At 46.9% G+C, this 27,230-nt stretch overlaps 1 protein-coding gene across 1 annotated transcript; it reads right to left on the reverse strand.

The window, feature by feature from the left end:
* Positions 1-5: 5 nt before the first annotated feature.
* NDUFA12 (NADH:ubiquinone oxidoreductase subunit A12) lies at positions 6-6,478 on the reverse strand. The gene is made up of 4 exons (XM_068133186.2): positions 6,181-6,478; positions 1,799-1,881; positions 1,541-1,628; positions 6-339 (listed from the first exon to the last, which is right to left on the reverse strand). Exons 1-4 carry the CDS (start codon positions 6,270-6,272, stop codon positions 165-167), a joined length of 438 nt encoding a protein of 145 aa, XP_067989287.1. The 5' UTR covers positions 6,273-6,478; the 3' UTR covers positions 6-164.
* Between the last annotated feature and the right edge of the window lie 20,752 nt (positions 6,479-27,230).

The following is a 27,230-nucleotide window of genomic DNA, read 5'->3' on the forward strand; positions in this document are numbered from 1 at the left end:
AGAAGTCTCATAGGGATTTTAATAGCACACAACAGGTTGCCAAGGCTGCCAAGAAGAAGAAGAAGAAGAAGAAGAAACCAAAACATTGCAATTATTCATGAAGTCTTGGTTCAATGAAGACCTATGCATGGGTAAGGCTTTCTCAATGTTCCCCAAACTGCACATCACTGGCCACCCACAGGTTTCCAGGCATGTATTTTCGGCGGTGTCGTGCTGTAGGGTACGTAACAGCGATCGGTGCCGGTAAAGTTGAACTGGTGCTGCTTCCAAATGAATTTTCGAGGCACCGGTGGGTGGGTCGTGGGCGGGTGATCAGTGATGCTGTGCAACCAGAGGTGCCTTAAGGAGCAATGGGATGTGAAAAGGATCTTAATGAGAGGAAGTCCAGATGGAGTGAAAAACAAAAAAAATTTATAGGTTATGGTGGAGAGGCAACAAAAGTAAAACAGGCGAGATTCACAACATGGGTTTACTGGACTGCCCAGGTATGACATCATTTTCTATTAAGAGCCAGGAAAGTCATGACCAGCCAAAGATCTTGACTGCTGGTTAGAGGACAAATGTCAACAATAAATATGAATCAATATTTAGTCGAAGAAGAAATGCAGGTTGACCAATTTTGTTTTCCCATCTAAACTCAAGGGTCACGATTCTGGGATCCCAGGTTCAAACCCCATATTACTGGGTTAATTTGTTAATTGTATACAAGTGTCCTTATGATTCATGAAAAATAATCAGAATATTTCTTCTTAACTGCCTCAATTATTCCCACCTTGTGCTGTTGGCCGGGGAACATTTTTGGCGCAAGTCTTTCACGAACTGGCCGCTTTTCACGAATGCATCGATTTATCGTCCTGCTCATGAAACACCCAATGTGTGCCATTTTTTTGCTGGATTGGTATTTGAACCTAGGCTCGACTGATCAAAGGTAAGTACACATAACTCCAGGCTATCTTGTAAGCTCATGCAAAAAAAGACGTTTAATAATGTTGAGGGATGGCAGGATGGCCTAGACTAGAAGTGTGCACGCTCTTCTCTAAGCTGTCAATCTATCCTGGGTTTGAATCTAGGCCCAACTGTCATCCCGATGTTTCGCAAGCAATTTGGCTATCCATCAAATGGACGTTAGACTGGACATCCCGTCTCCCGGCGTTAGTTGGTCGACGTTAAAGATCCCACGGTAACCTTCACGAAAAGTAGGCGAGCTATCGCCGGCACTACGCATAAATTACAAATTCCTGTCCTAACTACTTAGTCGAACGTCAGGCCTGGCCAGATGGTTCGTGAAAGACTTGGGCCAAAAACCTCCCGCAGCCAACCCCAAAATAACGTGGTACACAACAGTGTGTTGCCACAACAGACGAGTTGTGGCAGTTAAAAAAAAAAGTTTAACAAAGAAAGTCCTTATTTTGCATTGGGCACATGAAAAGCTGTTTCATGAGGTTTAAATCACGATAAAAAGGTAAACAAATCTAGGGTTAAATTTGAGGTTAACTACAAACCTATCATTTTTAAATATCAAGGAAGTAACCCAACGTACCACTCAGGTGGTATCATAGAGGCATCCACGTCCCAATACGTGTACTTTCCATTCATGCTCGATGTGTAGTCAATCCACCGATGACGACCTGTACATGCAGCGCAAGCACTTGGTTTGCCATTCATTATTAACACCTTTCAACACCTCAATCACTAATATTTGCTCCATGAGTATCGTACACATCCATTCCTCAATAAACATTCATAGTCTCCCTCACACATTTTGATTTTTCAACTCGGTTTTATCCCCTAGGTTTACCAAAGAAGTTATTGGTGTCTTCATAGTAGCAGTTGCCATAGTGATCTTGCCCCACCAGAGTCCCAGTTTTGAGGTCAGCTACCCTGGATCGAAAGAAAATCGAATAAAAGTCAAACAATCCCCAGAATTATAACAAACATCATTAGAACTTTAAAATTATTTCGACATGCACCTTTATCAAGATCGACCTCATCAATCAAACCCTTCACCCACCCCCCCAAAAATATCAAAATACAAGTACAGATACATACAAAGTACACCACCCTGATGCCAAATAAATAAATAACACATCCACCAGCGAGCAGAACATGGAGACGGTATTGGGAGGAAGAAGTGTACAATAATTGATTGATTAATTACATAATGAAAATAAATAAATAATAACTGCAGAATAATTAATTTCTCAATCAATTGGCGAATAGCATACCGAAACCGTCAGTGCTTCATCTGAATCTGTAAATCCTACGTCACACATAGGCGGATTTGTCGGCGACTACTGGCGACTGGAAAAATCGCCACCACCCGCCGACAATCGTAATGAAACCGTAATGGACGGTCTTCTGTAGTCGTGGTTATCCTCCCCCAGGTCGGCTGCAGTCGGCAAGAGCCGCAAAGGGGTAAAATATTTTTTTAAATGTTTAAAAACGGCGCGCTCAGTCGTCCTCAAAAAAGATCCGCCATGCTGTCGTGATGGAACCGCCATGCCGTCGTCGGTATCCGTAATAAGACCGTAAAGCGGCCGCAACCCAGTCGCTCATAGTCTTCCGCAATCGCCCCCACCAGCTGGCACGGCAGAGATGCGAATGCCATACGGCCTTCCTGCGGCATCTTCCCGACTACGGGCCGACACTGTTGCGGCTGCATATCGACTACAGAAGAACTGCCACGTCTCCCCTGCGGCTATGGGAGACTGACGACGACAGCAGTAGGACTAGTGGCGGCCGAGTTACGGCCATTGGCGACAGAGATACGACTGCCTGGCGACTGCATTACGACATACCACGATTCCATGGCAAGACAGGATGGTGTGAGGGTCTCCGTGGATTGAGGTCCTGTGGTGCCGACAAGGATATGGCTTTATTGTTTGGACTTGGGACTTTTGGGAACTTTATTTTTGGGACTTTGGTCCTTTGGAAACTTTATTTATGGGACTTGGGACCAGTGGAAATAATTTGTTGGACTTTATTTCCATTCTCTCTCCCTGCAGAAAAGTTTGATTATTACATTACAATGATACATCTTTATTAACTTTCTTATTGTACATCAAACATCTTTATGCTTCATGTCATACATCATTGAAATGAATAAAGTGAAATGTAAAATAGAGAAATAAAGATTTAAAAAGTTGTGTGAATCGTCTCCAATCGCCGGCGGTCTCATTGCAGTCTTGCGGACGTCGGAGTAAACCGCCATCCGGGCCCAATGCAGTCGCCGCCATCCGGGCCCATCCGCCATCGGTCGTAATCTAGCTGCCAGACTGTCGCCACGCTGCCGCCGTGCATCCGCAATGCAGTCGTCGTCGATCTCCAACAGTCGCCATCCCACTCGGGGCGTCGTCGCAATGCAGTCGCAATGTGGCCGCCTGCAGTCGCCATACTGCCGCCTGACCATATTTGACCGCCCGAAATCGCCAGTAGTCGCCGAAAAATCTTGATCGCCGGCAGTCGCCAAAATATCCGCCTATATGTGACAGGGGCCTAACTGTTTGAAAATTAAATAAATAAATAAATAAATAAATAATCGAAAAAATTAAATAATTAATCGATTAATTGATTAATCAATAAATCAAAAATATCCTTTACAGCCAAATCACTTGGTCATTGTCGTGTCCAAATATCAGCTTGCCCAGATGATATGAGATAGTGCCCAGACGAGAAAGAAAATAAATAAGTACTTAATAAATCGATAATAATTAAGTAACAAATCAATTAATTGATTGATTGATTAAAATATATAAAATACCGTTTTTGCCAAAGCACGTGCTCACTATTGTGGCAAACTTTCAGCTTCGTAGCTCAAAGGATGGCTGAGATATTGCCTGGACAAACAAACAAACAAGAAAACAACCGGAGTGAAAACTGAGTACTCCCTTTCAGCGCGCGTCATCATCGGGCCCCCTTTGGAGTCCGGCGATGACGTCATGCAGCATCTGGAGATAGAATATGAAAGGAGTGGTGTACAAAAATGAATCTCAGCATGTTTGGCCAGAGTGATGAGAGCTGCAAGAACCCATGTATGAAGCGGTGCCAGGACGGAGTAAGTGAAATCCAGTGATAAGATGCCATTTATTTAATAGGGCTCAGAGTTTGTGCAACCAATAGGAAGAATAGGTGTGGTGGAGAATGAATGAATGAATGATCGTTTTAAGGCCATTCTCCCCGCTAGAGCAGGGGTTAGCCTTGCGGGTCCCATGACAATCATGGTTCCCTGTTTGAGGCAATGTTTTTTATGGCCGGATGCCCTTCCTGGCGCCAACCCTTAATCGCCTCTTACGATGCGCAGGGATACGGTGTACCTATTCTAAACCAGGGTACACACCGGGATCAAAGCATGCACCCACAATTACATTCTAAACATTCGGAGAATGCTTCATGAGACCAACGATGTTCTGGTGACAGTCCTGTACAGGTAAATTGTGCGGAATCAGATGAACATTAATGGCACCCCTTAATCCACTTCAAATACTTTGTTTGTTTAAATATGTGCGAGAAGGGATTCTTTTTAAACGCAAAGGAATAAAGAAAAAAATAGGAATTCTCAAATCGGTTCGGTACTGAAAACACCAATGAAAGCAGAATGTTTTTGTCTAGAATTATGGGATTTGTGAAGGACTGCAACTACCAGATGAGAATGCAATTCCGAGACCACTGCTCTTGTCTACTGTCGCAAGTCAAACTAGAACGACCCCCGGTAGAGCGAGTACCACCTCCAGGCTGAACAGTTTACGTTTTATATCCCACCGACAGATCGGATGTGTATGCGGAGCATAACCAAAATCAAATCGGCTCGTTCTTGCCATGGACCCAACTCATCCACCAGGTTTTGTCATAATCCGTCGACAACGTTTTGAGATATCGTGCTACATATCGTTTATGGCCCAATCTCTCGACAGTGAAGAATCACTTTTAAAATCCTCCAATTCGGGGCTGGATCTTTACCAAAATCCAATAAATTTGTCACTGTCGACCAAACCTATCCACCAAGTTTCGTACGAGTCCGTCCATACCTCTTTGAGATATCTTGGATTCAAATCTTGGCATGACGATAAACTGCCAGATTGGTGCAATGCAGGGATGGCGTTTTCACAAAATGTGCACTTGTGGAAAAATCGTTCGATTGCGAAACGACGACGCGATTGTGGTGAATCTGCCAACAAGCTCTGTGCTGAAGCCGCAGATGAAAGCTTTCAAATATACGGAGTCCTAAGATTACTTTCGAAGCAGATGGGTACAGGAAGTGACCGTGAAAGGTTTACATATGAAAAAGTTTTATTACCAGCAAAGGTAAGTTATCGTCGACGTGTTCAAGTTGTTGATTCTGATTCCAATTGTGACTCCCTACCAATGTATCTTGACCAGAATATTAAATGAAGAATCAGTACAGAATTTACAAAAATATTTATTTAAATCAGATAAATACGAAAAAAATTGGCGGAGTTGACTACGGTACATATTAATGAGCGACCTGCACAAGCGACCTACTGCCGTAACTCACTTTTAAAATAAATGGACGTTTCTCAAGCAGCAAAGAGCAGATAAAGACTAAAATATATTAATTAATACTGAGTCTAGTATGGGACATACCACTGATGAAATGGTCCCAACCCACACAGACTCCCTTGCTGTCAACGAGGTCGGCACGTGAAATGTTTTTGAGCTACTTTTCCCGCAATTTTCATGATGAGTCCTCACTTAATTTGTTGCAATTCCTGGGATGTGATTAAATGATCTATCCTTTTCTCTGTTAGCACGATTAGAGAGCCTCAAAACAGCACAGATTCACGAGGTTTTCACTTTGAAATCGCACCAGCTCGTATGTACTTCCCAGTGTAAACACCGCGCGTTGTCTCCCATAATGGCGGCAGCATTATGCAGCCTCGCACTCACAGCGGAAGTGACGTAGATTAAACACTCCTCCAAGAGACAGGGAAAATGACCTTGCAGATCAGCTGAATGAGCAGAAAAAGTAAAATGACGGTAAAAGAACTTGTCGCTGTTAAAATAAATAACTACGAGAAAGGCAAGTGAACTACGAAAGCCGTTATTATCGAATACGTAAAAGTAATCTCAGACCGAAGGACATTGCCACTGTCACTGCCAGGCTCGACGCACGGCATTTTATTCAAACGGACTTCGCTGGCTCGACTCACGACTCAGACGAACCTCAGGAACTGCCAAGCAGCGCCAAACCAACCGCCGTGCCCAGTCAGCTGGCCCAGGCCTCGCCGGACAACCTCCATCAGGGTTCTTGTCATTTTGGATAAACCCGGTGCGCTGTTCTAAACACACTATTCCCTACCTGGTTTGCTTCAGAATTCGCGGCCTTTTCAGATTTACAGGGATCTATGGAAGCAATTAAGTTCAGCCGATGAATAAATATCGAATTTGTGATCGTAATAGGGAATTCAGCGGAAAGCAAATAGTAAGTTTTGTACGACATTTGTATAACGCCAATTACACCGCCATGGCCAACATTTACAGCACAAAAGTGAAACCAAACTACAATTCCTGGTTTGCTTCGGAGTTCAGACTTCGCGGCATAAAACGTTGTAGTTCATAAAACCCATTTTGCATCAAATTTCTTCTGTGCTTCCTTTATTCTTTCATTCCTACACCAGCAAATACAACCCGTTAGCGAGTGAGAGAGGGGAGTGGGGAAGGGGGAAGGGGGAGGTTGAGGAGAGAGGGGAAGGGGGCGGGGGAGAATAGAAGGGAGTGTGGAAGGGGCGGGAGGAGGGAATATAGGGGAGTGGGGAAGGGGGCGGGGGAGAATAGAGGGGAGTGGGGAAGGGGGCGGGGGAGAATAGAGGGGAGTGGGGAAGGGGGCGGGGGAGAATAGAGGGGAGTGGGGAAGGGGGCGGGGGGGGGGAATAGAGGGGAGTGGGGAAGGGGGCGGGGGGGGGGAATAGAGGGGAGTGGGGAAGGGGGCGGGGGGGGGGAATAGAGGGGAGTGGGGAAGGGGGCGGGGGGGGGAATAGAGGGGAGTGGGGAAGGGGGCGGGGGGGAATAGAGGGGAGTGGGGAAGGGGGCGGGGGGGGGAATAGAGGGGGGTGGGGGGGGGAATAGAGGGGAGTGGGGAAGGTGGCGGGGGGGGGGAATAGAGGGGAGTGGGGAAGGGGGCGGGGGGGGATAGAGGGGAGTGGGGAAGGGGGCGGGGGGGGAATAGAGGGGAGTGGGGAAGGGGGCGGGGGGGGGAATAGAGGGGAGTGGGGAAGGGGGCGGGGGGGGGATAGAGGGGAGTGGGGAAGGGGGCGGGGGGGGGAATAGAGGGGAGTGGGGAAGGGGGCGGGGGGGGGAATAGAGGGGAGTGGGGAAGGGGGCGGGGGGGGAATAGAGGGGAGTGGGGAAGGGGGTGGTGGTGGGGGGGGGGAATAGCGGGGAGTGGGGAAGGGGGAATAGAGGGGAGTGGGGAAGGGGTGGTGGGGGAATAGAGGGGAGTGGGGAAGAGAGATGGTGGGGGTGGGGGGCGGTAATAGAGGTATTAGAGGGGAGGGAGGATAGAGAATGGAGTGGGGAGGGGAAGGTGAGGGAAGGAGGAGAATTAGGGGGTAGGATTATCTAGATTGTAGGCTACCGAATTTAACGTTACGAGCCCTACGGGCGGGGCTTCAATTGGGAAGCCCAAATGAAAAGGTAAAATATCAGAAATTGAAGGCTTTTTTATTTTAAACGATTCATATAAACATCCGTTGAATCATATCACACGCAAATCATCAAAATTTAAACAGTACATGGCTAAACAGTACATGGACGATCACGTACCACGTATTTCTCGCTCGCTCTTTTGTTGTCCCGATAATGATCCTTCTGCAGGTTCACTGACGGAAACCTTGTTACGACTTTTACTTCCTCGAGACAGTCAAGTTCGCTCATCTTTTCGGTGCACCGGCATGAGCCAAGAACGGCCCGTGCAGGGGCTGATCCGAGGATCTCATCAAACCGTCCGATCAGTAGTAGCGACGGGCGGTGTATACAAAGGGCAGGGACTTAATCAACGTGAGCTGATGACTCGCGCTTACTGGGAATTCCTCGTTCGTGGGACACTGTCTCAAGCCCCAGTCCCCATCACGGATGGGGCTCAGCGGTTTACCCGAGCCTGACGGCGAAGGGCAAGGTACACGCTGGCCCGTCCAATGTAGCGCGCATGCGGCCCTGGACATCGAAGGGCATTAAACGTTCATTAAACATTAAACGTTCATTAAAGGATTACGAAACGAAAAACATTACGAAATTATGTTCACACCGTCAGGTCAAACACTACTGTGAACACATACATCGTTACAACATCGTCACAATGAGAACATCGTCACAACGAACGTTATGCGAACGCGAATGTTATGCGGGAGGCCAAACCTGAGAATGCTGGAGACCAAAGCTGACATTGGGAAAACTAAATAGCCTATTTTGCTCCCAGGGGTCCCAGGATTACCCACCCAAAATATCTTTGCGATCGGTTCAGCAGTTTTTACGGTACCTTTGAATAGACAGACGGACATTTGGTGAATTATAGTCAGATTTATATGTATATATATTGTTGCGGATTTGAGAATCTTTTGTTTGTAAATATGACCCTCTCGTAGTAATTCTTGTAAATACCTCCGTTTTGTGTGTAAAGGTCAAAGGTCGTCCCCTTAGTTAAGCCATCGCATGCACGTAGAAAATCATATACCCTTCTAAATAGTTATTTCTTATTCTATGTAGTTTAAGGCTCTGTTTCCCACTAGTTGACTCTGCATTGCACCAAATGACATAAGATAGTTCCCTTTTCAAGTTTCCCCCAATCATCTCTTCGAAGTGCCAGTGCATTGGGCGGTTTTCTTCACCCCAAACTCCATCACGCACGCGGTCAGCTCGGAGAAGAAAGGCGTGTCTCCACCTCGTCATGAGAAGGAGGAGTGAGCCAGCCCCCGATCAACCAACCAAGGATGAGGGGTTTGGCCTGAGAGGGCGGAGAGAGAGCGTTCGAGGAGGTTCGCGAAAGTTCCATGGGCGTGGTTATATAACCCGTCGCCCGTCGCCTCCCACCGCAGTCCACCGGAGCCCAGTTGAGAGAGTTCAGTTGAGGAGGAGAGAGTGAGTTCTGGAGAGGAAAGCGAATGAAAATCGGCACGCCCTGCTCGCGATACCAACCAGCACTCTGAAGAACAACCAGGGCGGGCACGCGAACCTCGACGTGCCGCGGTCTTCGGATCTCCCTGTCGCCCGTTCTGTGAACCAGAGTGCGAGGAGTCGGAGCTGTCACCTCCAGCCCTGCCGTTTGCACGGACCTGAACCTTCTCATCCCTCCACCCATTCCTGCCATTCCATCCTTTTGTGTACGTGAGTTTGTTTTGTGTGTCTTGTCCCTGGGGTATAAGTAAGCCTGTATAGATAAGTAGAATTGCACTGTGTCTTCCTCTTCTGTAAATTGCTTTCATTTTCTATCCTCCTCCTTGGTTTCTTTGGTTTTGTGTAAATAGTAATTGGTTAATAAATCCTGTTCTTCCTACCTTTGCCTTTCTTTCTTCACATCCGTTCGTCTTTGTGATTTTCCCATTGAATACCTGTGGCACGATTTGGCCAACGAATAAGAATCGGGTCTAGTTTTGTTAATGACTCGAGCCGCGGGCTGCTAATCCGCTCGGCAAAATAACATCTTGCCCGTGGTCTCGAGCGAAGTTGCTCACCTGCCTCGTGGAGGGAGCTGGGCAGCTTCAGGAGCAGAGACGGTCAGCTTAACAGGACAAGGGGCTAACCACCTCTTGCTAAGGGGGAGAGCCGTACTCCGTTTCCGCAACAATATATATATATATATATATATATATATATATATATATATATATATATATATATATATATATATATATATATATATATATATATATCTATCTATAATTCCAGTAATCTCTGTGTGTTTGTATGTGTGTATGTGTGTGTGTATGTTTGTCTGTGACCGCTGTTTCTCGACAACTACCGGTCCGATATACTTGAAACTTGCCAGGTATATTGCTGGGGACCCGAGGATGTGCCTTTTCAAGGTTTGAAATTAATCGGACAAGTACTTACCGAGCTATGGCGATTTAGCCGTTCGCTGTTCGCTTTGGCGTTGCGAATGGACCAAACCATTGCATGTAAATAGAGGGGGGGGGGTTCTGTGGTCGTTGCGAATGGACCAAACCATTCATGTAAATAGAGGGGGGGGGGGTTCTGTGGTCGTTACTGCCACGTGGTTTCAAAGTTTTTTTTTGTTGTTGTTGTTGTTTGCACGCATGTTTTTTTGCACCCACGTACGGGCACGCCCTAGGATGTTTACACACACACACCCCTACACAAAATTTTTTTTTTTTTTTTTTTTGGCAAGGAACGGGCACCCACGTACGGGCACGTCCTAGCTTATATATAGTACGGGCATGCCCTAGTATATATAACTGTAAGAAATAGTAGAAACTCCACAGTACGAGCAGGGCGTCTCATTTGCATTGAATAAATAATCGTTAGATTAAATAAGACGCGGATGTAGCTTCAGGACGTCGATCTTTAATTGTCGACAAGCTTTCGACCAACAAAGGTCTTCTCCTGAGTCTACAAAAACAGCAGGCCTGTATATCAGTCAATTATGTATAGTGATGTGTGTAAGATGTGTGATATGTGTAGAAAATGCATACAAAGGGAAGAGCCACGCCAAAGTTCACTCACCGGCCCCAAGTTCAACGGAAGTGAAGCGCACCTTCCAGTTACCGTTTGCGTTACAGTTCCGGTGCACGTGCATATACAAATATAGAGATATACATACATAAACACACAAGCATATATTCATATACCATTTATATTCATATAATATATTTATATATTTATATAAATGACATATAAAGGTAGAATGAATGAATGAATGAATGAATGAATGAATGAAGGAAAGAATGAATGAATGAATGGGTTACGGTTAACAATTTGATTGGGTTGATGCACTGAACTATAACACTACGTGGAACGGACAGTCTGCGAACACACACACAAAAGGCCCATAGGCAGTGAGTTTTACATGAAGCCACGGGATCGCAATGCATTATGGGATTTAGTCACGCAAAAAGCGTATTGCTTTTGTATCGCTGTGATTGAACGACGTACACATCTTGCAAGATTTATATAGAGATTTCTTTCATAATTGCACATTTGTTCTTAGTTGTTTCACTTCGGTGACATGATACTAGAGTAAAACAGAATGCCATCCTGTTCTGCAATCAACTGCACGAATCGAGATGTTCGTGAAAATCGCGAGAAAGGGTTGACATTTCACAGGTAAGGAAACGCCAATTTCTTTCCATTTTTTTCCCTTGTCACCCTTTTGTCACTTACATGTAATCACTTTTTTTTTCAGGTTTCCACGATGCAACCCAGATCGGTTGAGGCAATGGCTGATAAACATGCGGAGGGACAGATGGATGCCAACAGCCAGGTCTGTGCTATGCTCCAAGCACTTCACAGCACAAAGCTTCCACACGTTTGGACTGCGTGTAAAGCTCCGTGATTCTGCTGTGCCAACAATATTTGACCTCCCTCGTCATCTCCAAAAGGTATGTTGTATTCACATCTGTACATTTAAATCCAAGTTGCTCTGAGTGTACACTGTTCTATTATTAATAATTATATCAAACTTAGACTAAGAAATACAGGTAGAGTACATTGTGACATGTACAGTATATATGTCACATGTGATTCCATCTTTGATATTGTGTGTCTTGATCAGGTTTTGAGGTACTAAGACAATCCTTCACATCAGAAATAATTGATGCAATTGGTGAGGTGTAAAACAAAATTAAATTTCATAATGAATTTTAGTAACACTTTGGAATAAAGCCATTGTTTAAGGGATGACAATTTTCACCAAAAGAGGCACCTGTCATTAGACGGCTGCAATAAAATAGTTTTAAAGAATTTATCTTTATATCTGATGACATTGTCTATTTGATTGTCTTAGTCTCTTAGACAACTAATGTATTGAAAGAGATCACATTTTGGGAACATTTATGTTACCTGCTAATGCACACTGGCAGAAATTCTGATTTTGTTTGTGTGCACACAAATGGGCAACCAATGTAAGACCTTCTGGTACTTTGTGATTAAAATACTAATTTATGAAATTTACTAGTTCCTATAGTGATTACAGCAATTTTAATTATTAGCTTCTGCAATGTACATCACTGTTTGCATGGAATTACCCTTTGAAATTTTGTTTTTTGTTTTTTGTTTCAGAAAGTGAACAACCGGAAATGCCCAGCAGTCCGCATTTCTACACCACCTTTAAGGGAACCAGATCTTCATTCTTGCCCATTGCCACAGCAAAATGCCCCTGTTGACCCGCTGGCTGAGCACAATTATGCTACAATGGACTCTCCGAGGAAATTGAAGCACAAGTTAGATAAGTCCATAGAGAGACTGGAAATATGTCAAAAGAAAATGAAAGTAGTGCATCAACGAACACGCCGTTTTAAGCGGAAGGTAGAGACCCTGAGAGGTGTCATCAATGAGCTACGGAATGAAAACCTGATTTCCACCAATTGCGCGGACTTGCTTGATGGCACCATTGATGGCATACCTAAAGATTTGATGACAAGAATCGTTGAATGCAAAAAGGGAAAGGGATCATCTGCTTATCCTGAGGAGCTGAAGTCCTTTGCACTCACACTACAATTCTACTCGGCAAAGGCTTATGAATATGTCAGAAAAACTTTTGACTTGAGCATACCCCACCCACGCCAACTTCGGAGATGGTACAGTAGGATTGATGGTGATCCAGGTTTCACGAAACAGGCATTCTCCTCACTAGCAGGAAAAGTGACCAGAAACAGAGAAACTGGAAAGGAGACTATCATCGCCTTGATGTTGGACGAGATGTCTATTCACAAGCATGTGGAATTTGCTGAAGGCAAATATCATGGCTATGTAGATGTTGGAAATGGTGCAACAGATGATGCCACCCCATTAGCTAAAGATGCTCTTGTTCTCATGGCAGTCTCAGTGAATGAATCTTGGAAAATACCATTAGCATATTTCCTCATAGATGGAATGACGGGAGCAGAAAGGGCAAATTTGGTTCTGGAATGTCTGTTGCGACTGAATAACATTGGTGTACGTGCTGTGTCATTAACGTGCGATGGGCCATCCTGCCATATTGCAATGATGAAGGTACTAGGAGCAAACGTGAACATCAATGGAATGGATCCTTCATTTCCACACCCAGCTGACCCTTCCGTGCGCGTATATGTGATACTTGACGTCTGCCATATGCTGAAACTACTTCGCAATTCATTTGCAGATGGTGGGATTTTTAGAACGCAGGATGGTCAAAGTGTGAAATGGACATACATTGAAGAGCTTCACAAACTTCAAGGATCTGAAGGACTCCGACTTGGGAACAAGGTAAAAAATGCCCACATTCAGTGGAGAACGCAGAAAATGAAAGTGAACCTGGCAGCACAAATATTCAGTGCCAGTGTTGCTGATGCTCTGCAATATTGCGAAGAAAAACTTCAACTTCCACAATTCCAGGGCTGCAGTGCAACTATAGAGTTTCTTCGGCATGTTGATTCAGCCTTCGATGCTTTAAACAGCAGAAATCCGTTTGGAAGGGGGCTGAAAGCACCATTGAAAGGGGACAACCATGCATCCATTCAACAACGATTGCATGATGCTGAAGTCTTCCTTCTCGGTCTCAAAGATGGATCTGGTAGGAAAATGTGTGAAGGACCAAGAAAGACTGGTTTTGTTGGCTTCGTTGTTAGCATCAGAAGCATTTTAAACATGTATCAAGAACTTGTCGCACCAACCGATGCCCCACTCAAATACCTACTAACGTATAAATTCTCTCAGGATCACATTGAATTGTTCTTTTCCGCCCTCAGAGCACGTGGAGGATTCAACAACAACCCCACTGCAAGACAGTTCAAAGCTGCATACAAACGCCTGTTGATGAGACATCACATAAAAAATGGCACTGGGAACTGTATTCTTCGTGATGACACAGCCATTCTTCACACTGAGAGCGTCAATGATGTCACAACTATGAACATTACTCGAAAGTATGATCTCATTCCCAGACAACCCAGCAAGACAGATCATGACTACAGTGACATGCCACATATTGAGCCCTTATCAGAATATAAGGATGCGGCTGTCAACTACATCAGTGGATACATTGTGAAATCTCTTAGGCTGCATATGGACTGTATGGAATGTGCCAATGCAATGTCATCTTCTGATGGCAATGCTCATGACTTTGTCACCATGAAAGATCGCGGGAGGCTGCAGAGGCCATCAGCTAGCGTAGTATCTGTATGTAGAGAAACAGAGAAATGTTTCCAGCGACTTCTAAGAATAACTCAAGGAAAGCTTCCTCAAGGCCGTGGAGTGACATCTGCTATCTCTTCCTCAGTTCTGGAGAACACAAGCCACATGAACTTATTTCCTCAGTTGCACCGTCACCAGTTTGATACTACAATTGACAACAACCACATTCACAGCCTGATCAAGAAAATTGCATCACGGTATGGACAGATCAAGCTCTACCACTTAGGAAGGGTAAAAACAGATGCTGCTACCGGGCCCAAAGTAAGGAAGCTCCTAGCCAAAACAATTTTGTTTCGTCATCAGTAGACATGGACTTTATATTATGTAGAAAATGATAATAAATTGGATTTTTTTTTTTATTAGCATACAACATCCAGATATTTCAAAGACATGTATGATCTTAATGATAGTGAAAATTATTGTCACTGGTAATTTTTTTAATAGTATGAAGCTTTGACACTTGACTGTGTACAGTAATTTGCCTTGTTATTTGTATAACTACAGTTGAAAGTTCTTGCCTCACTCTCATCAGCTCATTTCTGAAATGCAACATATTTGTTACTGTATACACTGTACAGAAAATGTTCATGTACCTATCATGGACATTTATGCATGTTTACTCACTATTATATCTATGTATGTGTACATGTATGAAGTATATGATGCAATTTAAGCGCTTTGTTGTGCTACACTTCCTTTAATTTTTTTTGACATGTTTATTGTAATTTGCTTTGTGTGTGAATTATGGACAGTATGCCACAAAATTACCTAAACTCGACCTTGATAGCCATGTTTTGCCTTGTATTTTGTGCAAGTACAGTGTACATTACAGTATTAGTCATGTGTGTAACATTGATAATCATGGATTCAATATTTTTAGTACGTTCTTGCGATGAAAATAATGGCAAAATTTATCTTGGAAAACTTACACCTACCCACAAAGGCTATGGGGGCATTCATTTTTCTGGGTGCATACGATAGGGGGCGCCATACATGTCGGTGGCTTCAGCGGATCACGGGCACCGTCCGTTCCACGTAGTGTTATAGTTCAGTGGGTTGATGTCGGAACATGCTTTAGTCATCAAAATTTATGCCATGAGGGATTTTTGTCCGAAGTTTGTGTATCCAAAAGGACTCACGTTTCAGAATCGTGGTGTGTGATCGATTTGTGATTGATTCAATGGCAGAGATTTGAATGTCATTTATAGAGTGATCCGGTTGATTGAAGTGTATCGTGTAAGGTAGAGATTTGCCCTGACTGGTGTGGAAGTTATTGATTTCTGACCGGGTGTTATTAAATCGTGTGTAGAGTGTATTCTCAGTTTTTCCAACATATTGTTTGGTGCACTTTTGGCAAGTTATTAGGTATATGACCCATGTAGATTTGCAGTTCATATAGAAGGTGATGGGGAATTTTTGTCCAGTGCTAGAACTACAGAATTTGTTTCCTTCTAGTAAATGCTTGTGAATAATGCATTTGTTTGCTGTGCATTTATAGAAGCCAGGGACCCTAGTTTGTTTGTTGTGGGGCTGTGGGTGCTTTGCTTTTACCAAGAGGTCCCTGAGTGTCCGACCACGTCGAAATGATGTCAGTGGAGGTTGAGGAAATGTGGTGCCGAGTGTTTCTGATTGATGGAGGAGAGTAAGGGCCTTATTCAGAATACTTGGCAATTGGGATGAGGTAGCAGAGTAGGTGGTTACCAGTGGGACACGGTTAGTTGCAGGTTTGGGTTTGTAAGTCAGAAGGTCTGCTCTCGGTATGCGTTTTGCTCGGTTTATTGCTTCTTTCACAGAGTGAGGGTCATAGTTTCTTGCAATGAAGTGTGTTTCTAATTGGCAGAGAGAAGTTTCTTCTGCCATTTTTGTTGAACAAATGCGTCTTACTCTGAGTGCTTGACTGTATGGTATGCTTGCAATTGTATGTTTAGGATGAGATGAAGAAGGGAGAAGGTAAGAGTGAGTGTCTGTTGGTTTGGTGTATAGTTCTGTTTCGAGTCTGTTATTTTGAAGCGTGAGTGATGTGTCTAGAAAGTGAACTTCGGACTGTGAGCTGTCGAATGTGAACTTGATGGTCGGATGAATCAAATTTAATTCATTTTGGAATTGTGCGAGACTACGGGGGGATTTTGACCAGATGAACTGGATGTCATCAATATAACGTACCCAGGATTTTTCCAAGATTCCGTGATGAGGTTGTGCATTGATCTTGGCCTCTATCATTCCCATGAAGATGTTAGCGTACGATGGTGCAACAGGGGTACCCATAGCGGTACCTTGAGTTTGAATGTAATGTCGTCCGTTGAATTGGAAATTATTCAGTTTGAGTGTCAGTTCTAATAGGCGCATATATATATATATATATATATATAATATTGTTGTGGATCTGTCGCCGGCCTTCTCCCCTTATCAAGGGGGGATTAATCCCCTTGTCTTTACTGACCTTGCCCGACCCGAGTCCTATTACGTCCCTTCCGGACAGCGCCAAATAGAGTTTCGGGACCAAAGTCGCTCGTACCTAAGTACTAGCACTGCCCTGGAAGTGAGGAAATAAGCCTCGCACGAACCACGTGTGATGGCGATATGCTGAGCGGTTTGCGTACACGTGATCCGCGCCGTTATAGATAATGGAACCCGATTCAAGCGGTTTTACCCGTGCCACGCTTGGTCAATGGAGAATTCACAAAGACGATCGAATTCAGAAGAAAAGGAAGAACAAATAGGTTTAATTATTATGCACGTATTTACAGCTCAGGACGAAGAGACACAGGGAAGCTTAGACAGTCTTATTTCTTAATACCCAAGGACAAACGGGCCCGTCTCATTCACACTCACACGCGGATTGCAGATGGGCAGGATGATGTTCTACAGCACCGCGGTGATCATCCAGGCTCGGCCCCGTCTGGCTCTCCACGGTCCCCGGCACATCCCGCGAAGATGGAGGTAGGTGAAGGCAGGAACTCGTATCGTGTCGCTCGAACAAACGGGTAATAATCTCGGGGCGAACGGTAGAGGGCGGACTTAGCGCGGCTGGCAGTTATTCAGCTGCGTTCACTCGCTTTGGCCGAACCGCGCAAGTTATCAACGCCCTGGCTGCGCCCACGTATCTCTCGTAACCAAGTTCATACAGTGCGAATGATTCTCTTCAAGTGCGTCTCCCTTCTCAGCACTCAGCACTCACGACTTCTTTCAGCGCACCTCTCCCAACTTGACGAGCGCCTCTCCCTTCTCATAACTCAGGTACTGCAACTGACGAGCGCCTCTCCCTCCTCATAACTGAGGTGGGGGCTTCGCGCGATCGGTTTTATTGCCACGCCCTTAGCCCGATCGATGTTCCAACCACGCCCTGTGACAAAGTGCTGCAGCCACACGCTGTGAGCCCCGATTGGTGACTCATGCTTACCGTCCTCGCCTCGCCGCTGCGACGACCTCAACCCTCCTCCACCTGCCGAGGCCCACCTCGTGTTAACTCGCGCCCAGCACAACTAGGGCTTTTTAGCCGCAATGGATCGAGCCTAGGGACGTGGAATGGTTTGTAGAAGTAGGGCCTATCCTCCTGTCTTTACAGCAACGCAGGATTAACATTGGAAGGGGCCTACTCTCACACATACTAAGACATAACTATACTACAAATGAGGCTACATGTTGCTTGTGTGACTATCTATGGGGGGCAACCTTTAACCTTTATTGAACTTTACTGTACAAATCTCAAAACCGCAGCAATGTATATATATTGTTGTGGATATGAGAATGTTTTTTTTATTTTGTTGTTGTGGTAAAATGTTGTTGTAAAAGGTTGTTGTAAAATATCACCCCTCCTCCCTCCGTTTGTGGTTGTATAAAGGTCAAAGGGCGTTTCCGTAGTTAGTCCATAAAACATACATGCAGGACACGATATATCCTTTCTTTTGACAGTTATATCCTTATTATGTGTATTAGCGTAAGGCTGTGTCTTCCATTAATTGAAATACTCCATTGCACCAGTGAAAGAGAATAGACCCCCTTTCCTTCCCATCCCCAAAAGCCTCGATTGCCCATATTACCTCCCCTCCGATCCAATTGCCGCCATTGGCCACGAGGCAGGGTTGGGGAAGAAAGGCGTGTCTCCACCTCGTCATAGAGGGGGAGGAGTGAACCAGCCCCGCTCGACCAACCATGAGCCAGGGGTTTGGCTACAGAGGGCGGAGGAAGAGCGGTGGGGGAGGTTCGCAAAGGTTGAGGGGCGGGGGCCAATATAACCCAAGGCAGGGGTGTGGCCAGGAGAGATGCGTTTTTACAGAGGAGAGCAGAAGACAGAAAGGCCTGGAGTTGGACTTTGAGTTGGTCTGAGTTGGTTGGGAGTCGGTCGTCGAGTGCAGAGTGGTGAAGAGTCAGTCAGTAGAGGTGGTGGTCAAGTGGTTGCGTTGGTTGCGGTGAGGAGTCGGTGGTAAAGAAAGAGAGAGAAATAGTCCTGAAGCAAGAGAGGAAGTTGTTGGACTGGGTGGGACTAAGGAAGGAGAGAGAACCCGTCACACCAATCCCCAAGCTCCGCGTTGGCTCCACCAAGCGTTCAGCTCCACCAAGCTCCGCGTTGGCTCCACCAAGCGTTCAGCTCCACCAAGCTCCGCGTTGGCTCCACCAAGCGTTCAGCTCCACCAAGCTCCGCGTTGGCTCCACCAAGCGTTCACCTCCAGCCATCCACCTCCTGCAATTCCCCGCGTGAGTCCGTCTTTTGTTTGTTCTGTCCTGGGTTAATTAAGTCTGTATAAGCTAGTATTTTCCCTGTCACCTGCGTCCTATGTGCTTGTAAATAAACGTGCCTGCTTTCTTTTTGCTTGTGTGTAAATAGTCAATAAATTCAGTAGTATTTCCAAACCTTTCTTTGCCTTCGTTTTCCTCTTTGCATTCGTCGTTTTTGTCTTTTCCCCTCATTGGGCAGCTACGGTGCGATACGGCCAAAGTCTGGGTGAATCGGGTGAGTTTTGTTAGGTCGCGGTCTTACACCACCGCTCGGTCTATAACATCTAACCGCGATCTGTAACAATTGGTGTCTGGGAGTGGAATTCGGGTCCCGAACCAAATTTTTAAAACATCTAGAAAAAAAAATTTTTGGTCAAAATTACGAGCTGCCGAAATTTGTTTTTTTTAAAGCAAAACCCGAATTTTGAAATCGCGCCATGGCTGTTCAAGGCGACGGGATGCCGGTGGGAGAGATAGACGGGGTGGAATCGACCCAGGACCTCGGGGAAATGTATGTGGAGAAAATGGTGGAGGAGAGTAAAGAAGGTGTGGTTGAGGAGGTATCAGGTGCACTAAATGGCGCTCTCGCGCACGTGGTTACAGCGGCACCAAATTTTGCCGCGCCCTTTGTACCAACGGTGGAAGACATGCAATTATTTATGGCTGAAATGGAGGCCCTTTTGAACCGGAACAGGGAGCGATGGTTAAACCAAATGGAAGCAATAACGAACGGATTGGGAAACCAAATTGAAGCAATAACCAACAGAATGGATGACCGCATGCAAAAATGTGGGGAGACCATGGATCGCATGGTGGGCGAAAGGGTCCCAGGGGTGCACGAGGAGGTAACGCGAGTCGAAAAGCGCTGGTTGAGCGAAGCGGAGGAAAGCACGGGTACAATGACGGGGGTAGAAATCGCGACCCGGGGTTTGGAAAAGCCGGCGACCGATGAGGTAGAGGAGGGTGTTTTATTAAAGCCAACGGTCGTCGAGGTGAACAAAGAAATTATGGGTATAGTTGAAATTGGAGAGACTGGGGACTTAAAGTTAAAAGAGCAACAATCGGAGGAAGGAATGGAAATTGCTCAAAGTCTAAATGCACATCCTGATGCTGTACTCGCTAATCCAAATGGAAGTTTGCAGGTTTTGGTGCAGGGAGGAAGAAGAACCCCGAAGGTGAGACGTGCTGTGTATTGTGCTGGGAGATTTTGTAAGAGGATGTTTAGCGACAAAAGAATTTTCGCGCGCTTGGGATCGAGGAAGCATCCGGGCGTTGGTGAAGGGTCCCGTGTGAGTGGAAATGGCACGCGTGGGAGGAAAAAGTGTGCGTCGGCGAGTGGGTGTGTTATAAAGTGTGGGAGTGAAACCGAGTGCGAGCGAGAATGCACGTCGGTGTGTACGGGGTGTGACACAGGGAGTGAGAGCAATGCGGAGTGCACGCCCATGGTGAGTGTTACGGAGGAGAGGTGTGGACCGAAGTGTGCGCAAGAGGTGTGGTGTGTAACAGAGAGAGCGTTGGTGGAATGTACGGACGGCGTTGGAACGCCAGGTTTTGTGAGGGTGAAAGGGGTAGCGTATGCTTGTAAGCATGCAAGTGAAGCATCGATGGTAACCGGTTTAGTGGTTAGAGCGACGGATAGCCGATGCGAGCACTCGGTGCGAGGGGGGGTGCTTTGTTGGGTGCGAGGCCCGGCGCGGGTCGATGCTGCGTCGCTTCTCTTCGAAGCGTCGTTGCCGATTCGGGCTTGGCCCCGCCCCGCACGGTCGAGTCCGGGCTTTGTCGGGCGAGGCGACCGGTCCGGTTCGAGGGCGAGTGGGAGGAAGCGGAACGGTGCCCCCTCGTGGGGACGGGGTTCCGACCGGGGGAGATGGAGCCATCGGGCCCGGGACCGCAAGGTGCCGCGCCGAGATGGTGCGTGGAATCTCGGTCCAACCAAACCACCTCCCTTGAACCGAAAGCCGGACGGATTCAACCTGCAGGCAACCAAACCACCCGAATTCATTGCTCGGCTTTGCGAAGCCGAGTTTAATGATGTCATGGCGCACCGAGAGGATGTAATAAGTAGACGGATGATGATGGTAGTGATTTGATACGAAATTAATAATAGTGGGTAGAATTGGCAGTAAATGGAAAATTTTTGAATTGGTTGGAATTTAGTGTGCCAAATTGATAGAGAGACCCCCGATGTGGTGGGATGGCAAATCCACCATCCCTCACAGGTGGGGCAAAGGAGCTATAGTTTATGGGGTGTATGGCAGTGAAAACTAGCCCGGGTGGGTTAGGTTATATTGTAGGGATCTAGAAGAGATTGACATTAGGTAACGTTAAGGTTAGTTAGTGACTGATACCTGTAGTGGGGACGCAGGTAGATTAGTGTGGATGATAATGACGTGGGAGCGCAATAGTTTAAAGGGACGACTGGGAAGCGCAAGTTTCAGAAGGGAGTAGTTAGCTGAGATGATGCCGTGTGTGTGAGGATTGAACAGGTGAGAATTGGACAGGTGTGATTGCACAGGTGTGCAACTGAACAGGTGTGTGGAGCAGTGTATGAGGGAGTAGTGGTGATTGTGTGTTGTGTTGACCAACTGGTCCAGGAAGAGGAGGAGGGTGCAGGTGGCACCAGGTAGGATTGCACAGGTGTGCAACAACAGGTGTATGTGGTTGTATGGAATAAATGGTATGGAGTAGTGGAATGGATGGTAGTGGAGTGAGAATGGTGGAAATTGTGGAGTGGAGTGGATGGTGCAAAGGTGTGAATGGGGGAAGAGTGGACCCCCATCACGGATACCCGGGGCGGGTAGTGTAAGTGTTAGGTAGAGGGTACAGGTAAATTGTAGTTGGATATTGGCATCTGTGGTGCGGGTGACAGAATGGTACGTGGATGGGTGCGTTGGTGTTGTGGAAATGGCTGGGCGTGTAGCCTGTTAGTGTGTGTAGTTGGTTGGGCGCTCCACCACTGTGAGGATGTCGGCCAGGTGAGGCCGCAGGTGGGCTCTGGGAGCCGGTAGTAGTTGTTGTGGATGGGGCCCGAGGATCCGGAGGACGGACCCGGGTAGCCCAGTGCCAGAGGGCACCGAGTGGGGTGACAGAGCCAGGAGGGGCCTGCCCCAGTTAGATAGGTTAGGGTGAGGAGCTAGGTAAGCTCGGGTGGCAACTGCAGTGGTGGAGGTGTGCAGGTGGGTAGACCCACTGGGAGAGGTACACGTCGCAGCCCAGAAATTGTGCTAGAGCACCGGGAGATGAATCGGGGGAGTGAGACCCCAAATTGAGAAGCACCACAGTTTGGCCAATGGGAATTGGTTTTTAGAACCCATAGTGTAAGAGGGCCAATGGTTTGGCCGGAGAAAGAACCCGGGTAGTGTAAAGTGTGTTAAAATCATTTAGAGGATAGTTAGGATGAAGGATCTCCTCGCACCATCTGCATCCACTCACCTGAGGTGACAGGTACTCCACACCATGCCATGTTTAATTATTTTTACTGTGCAAATGTTTGGAATGTGAGACGCATCATGACGTGGGTGTGACATTGTGCGTAATTCCATCTCTTCCTCCTTATGAGGATTGATGATGAATTGATGATGGCAAATTTTTGAAGTAGAGGGATTGTGGTGACGAATTTGGTATAGGGGAAATATGGGGAAGACGTGACAGTAGTGACGAATTGGTAATGTGTAGATTTTGTACATATGGCGTAAGGGCAAGGGTAGGCTAGGTGACAGGGGGGTGACGTACGGTAGGGACGAGCTTTCTCACTTCGCCCTCCGTACGCATTTTGCCTTGCATTGCCTTTTTGACGTGTACCCTTGAGACCTTACCCCTCGCTCATCTGTCTTGTCCCCCCTTTTTGTCTCCCACATGAGGACCTGAGCGCCGTTGGGCGCCGAGGGGAGCGTGCGTGGGTCGGCCATTGTGCGCCCGAAATTCCCAGAACCAGCTGTCTGCATCGATGCACCACGTTATGGACCACATGTCAGTGGCCGAGCACCACTTATGGACCCCATGGGTTGGGGCAAGGCCCCTCTGCTGGAACCGGCCATGAGGGCCCGAAATCTTGCTGGCGGACCTTGGCCACAGGGCACCGATGCCCCACAGGTGAACCACACTAGTCGGCCCTGTGGGCCATAAATAAAATCAAATAAAAAAAGGACACATTGGGCACACTTTATTGAAAATAGGCCGCCAGTAAGCAAAGCAAAAGAATGACAACATCTGGAAGAACAAATAATAACCAGCAGAGGGAGCCGAAGAGCAAGAGATCACCTGCAGGGTTTGGGTTTGTTGGATTTATTTTATTGATGAACAGTGGTGACTGCACTGATTGGTGCTTGAGGGTGTGTTGGTGCGTTATAGGTGCTTTCATGGTGCATTGATGCAGAGCAGACTGTCCTCCCCCCAGAAAGAACAATTACAGGTCCTGGGTTAGTTTTGTAAATAAAAATAGCGTCAATTGTAAATAATGCTTCCCACCGTCAGTGTGTAGTTTGAAGACCATTCCGCAATTCGGTTAACTGTGGGCGTAAGTCTGTTAGGCAGGGTGCAATGGAGCAGCGGGACACATTTATTTATGTTTTAAAACTGTCGCACTCAGGGTCAGGCTAAAAGTAGAGGGAACTACACCTACATGCCACACTAAGGTAAAAGTAATAGGCCCGGGACGTGCCTAAGGGGAGGAGGGTGCAGTGTTGTGGATATGAGAATGTTTTTTTTATTTTGTTGTTGTGGTAAAATGTTGTTGTAAAAGGTTGTTGTAAAATATCACCCCTCCTCCCTCCGTTTGTGGTTGTATAAAGGTCAAAGGGCGTTTCCGTAGTTAGTCCATAAAACATACATGCAGGACACGATATATCCTTTCTTTTGACAGTTATATCCTTATTATGTGTATTAGCGTAAGGCTGTGTCTTCCATTAATTGAAATACTCCATTGCACCAGTGAAAGAGAATAGACCCCCTTTCCTTCCCATCCCCAAAAGCCTCGATTGCCCATATTACCTCCCCTCCGATCCAATTGCCGCCATTGGCCACGAGGCAGGGTTGGGGAAGAAAGGCGTGTCTCCACCTCGTCATAGAGGGGGAGGAGTGAACCAGCCCCGCTCGACCAACCATGAGCCAGGGGTTTGGCTACAGAGGGCGGAGGAAGAGCGGTGGGGGAGGTTCGCAAAGGTTGAGGGGCGGGGGCCAATATAACCCAAGGCAGGGGTGTGGCCAGGAGAGATGCGTTTTTACAGAGGAGAGCAGAAGACAGAAAGGCCTGGAGTTGGACTTTGAGTTGGTCTGAGTTGGTTGGGAGTCGGTCGTCGAGTGCAGAGTGGTGAAGAGTCAGTCAGTAGAGGTGGTGGTCAAGTGGTTGCGTTGGTTGCGGTGAGGAGTCGGTGGTAAAGAAAGAGAGAGAAATAGTCCTGAAGCAAGAGAGGAAGTTGTTGGACTGGGTGGGACTAAGGAAGGAGAGAGAACCCGTCACACCAATCCCCAAGCTCCGCGTTGGCTCCACCAAGCGTTCAGCTCCACCAAGCTCCGCGTTGGCTCCACCAAGCGTTCAGCTCCACCAAGCTCCGCGTTGGCTCCACCAAGCGTTCAGCTCCACCAAGCTCCGCGTTGGCTCCACCAAGCGTTCACCTCCAGCCATCCACCTCCTGCAATTCCCCGCGTGAGTCCGTCTTTTGTTTGTTCTGTCCTGGGTTAATTAAGTCTGTATAAGCTAGTATTTTCCCTGTCACCTGCGTCCTATGTGCTTGTAAATAAACGTGCCTGCTTTCTTTTTGCTTGTGTGTAAATAGTCAATAAATTCAGTAGTATTTCCAAACCTTTCTTTGCCTTCGTTTTCCTCTTTGCATTCGTCGTTTTTGTCTTTTCCCCTCATTGGGCAGCTACGGTGCGATACGGCCAAAGTCTGGGTGAATCGGGTGAGTTTTGTTAGGTCGCGGTCTTACACCACCGCTCGGTCTATAACATCTAACCGCGATCTGTAACAATATATATATATATGTATATATATATATATATATATATATATATATATTGTTGCGGATTTCCCGAAGCCCGTCGACGTACAGAGGGGGGGTTAAACCCCTTTTCCCCCTCGGGTCTTCATGTCCACGAGGCCGAATTGCCACTTCTGCAGCAAGCGTGAAAAAGGGTATCGGGTCGACGCTGCACGTACCTTTGACCCACGCTGCCACGAAAACGGGGACCGGACCTCGCACAAGCCACGCTAATCGATTACGCCCGAGCGGTGTGCGTATCACGTGACTCGTGCCGTTACCTTTATGGAACCCGATTCGAGCGGTTTTATTCGTACTATGCTAGGCCAATTAATTGAAGGGACGGGAACGGTCAAATCAGAGGAAGAACACAATTTATTATGATGTACAGTGATCAGGATAAAGGAAAGGGGACACAGAGCAGATGCTTAACCAATGTTAACAAAGCCCAGACACAGGGCCCACTCACTCACACGGGGAAAAAGAAGGAAGGAAGTTCGTGTTCCCAAACGCGCCTGGCGTCGTCCACTCCGGACAGCTCGCTCGGCGTGGCCCTCTGGTGGTCACGGCATGTGCAGGAAAACCAGGCAGGAGGAGATTGCGCGTCTGTGGCCTGGAACGGGTCGTCTTCACAAGCGCGATTAATACAGCGCAGAGCGCAGGGCACAGGGCACGGGGAAAGTTCGTGTACAACGACGATAATAGGCAATTCAATGCAAGTACTTCGACTTGTTCAGGTGCTGGGCGATTCTCTCTCTCTCTCTCGTTCTGACTCGTCTCCTGCGCGTTCTCCAGCTCAACTCGCACTCCAGCTCCATTGACCTGAACTCTCACCTCAACTGAGGCGGGGTGGGGGGGGGGGGGCTCGGAGCGGGGATTTATGGCTCCGACCCGGCCCTACCCGAATGTTCCATGCTCCGCCTCCCGTTGCCGTGGTTAGCCACTCCCCTTGAGCTCTGATTGGTGGCTCGCGCTTACTGGCCACTCCCCCTGCAGCTCCTCCCTTTGGCCTTGCCAGACTTGTTCAGGCCGACCACGTGGCATTTCAGCGCCAAAAGAACACCGAAGCTCACTGGCCTGCTCAACGCAAAACTAACATAGGAAAGGAGACTACGCTTACATTTACTAAGAGATAACTATACTATCGCGAGGCTACATGTTGTGGTGCGTCTACCTACGAGGGGGGTTATCCTTTATTCCAAAACCGTAACACTACACCCCACTCTCACCAGACTCGCCCTGAGTCGAACCCACCAATGGAACGACCGGTAGAGCCTGGCATGCAAAATTAACTTTACTTTTAAATGTGACACATAGGTGTAATTCCCTCTGGCATTTACTCTGACCCATGTGTGCGACAGTTTTAACACTAGATATGTCCCTCCTATTGCGTTGAGCAGCTATCTAACAGTTCACACCCACAACTACCCGAGTACTTCCGGAATTTTCAAACTAAACACATAGCCGGTGGGCACATTCTTATATTTACATTGCACAGAACTTAACTTTATTTACAATTCTATGACCCAGGACCTGTTCTTTTTGGAAGAGAAGATTGGAGGGGAGAGAAAACACAACAAAACACACTCATAAATGGCACTTGCTGCTTGCATCTTGCATCTTGCTTTTTGCTGCTTCAGTGTGCGTCTAACAAACCGGCTGGCCCCCTGACCGGCATACAGGCCATTTGAAGCATCAGGGCCATCTAAACTTGCAGAACTTCTTTATCCCTAGCACACAATAATTAAAAATGCTTTTATTTGCTTTTCATTGGCCAGCAGGGCCGTTCTCACGTGGTCCAACTGCGTGGCATCAATGCCACTCAAACAAGTGGTCCGAAGTTGCAAGATGATTTTGCAGCAAGATGCTGCACAGCAGAGGTGCGAGGCCACAAGGCTTGTGGTCCTTAAGTGTGACAAGGTGCAGCAAGAGGGTTGGCAGCAAAGTGCTGCACAGGTCGGCTGCACAGATGTAATACGGGTGCAGCAAAAGGACATGGCAGCAAGGTGCTGCACAGTTCGGCCTCCAAAATGGTCCTGGGGCGGGGAGGAGAGACAAAGCACAACAAGCAAATGGAAAGGACGCAGTGGCACACAAAAAATAAGGTGTCCAGGCACCACCATGCCTGGTGCGGTGCGATGGACGCAGAAGAGCGAGCAGAGCAAACTCGTCCCTAACCGTCCGTACCCCCCACCG

Source organism: Myxine glutinosa, chromosome 12 (assembly GCF_964187855.1).
Source record: "Myxine glutinosa chromosome 12, kmMyxGlut1.1, whole genome shotgun sequence".
NCBI lineage: Eukaryota > Metazoa > Chordata > Myxini > Myxiniformes > Myxinidae > Myxine > Myxine glutinosa.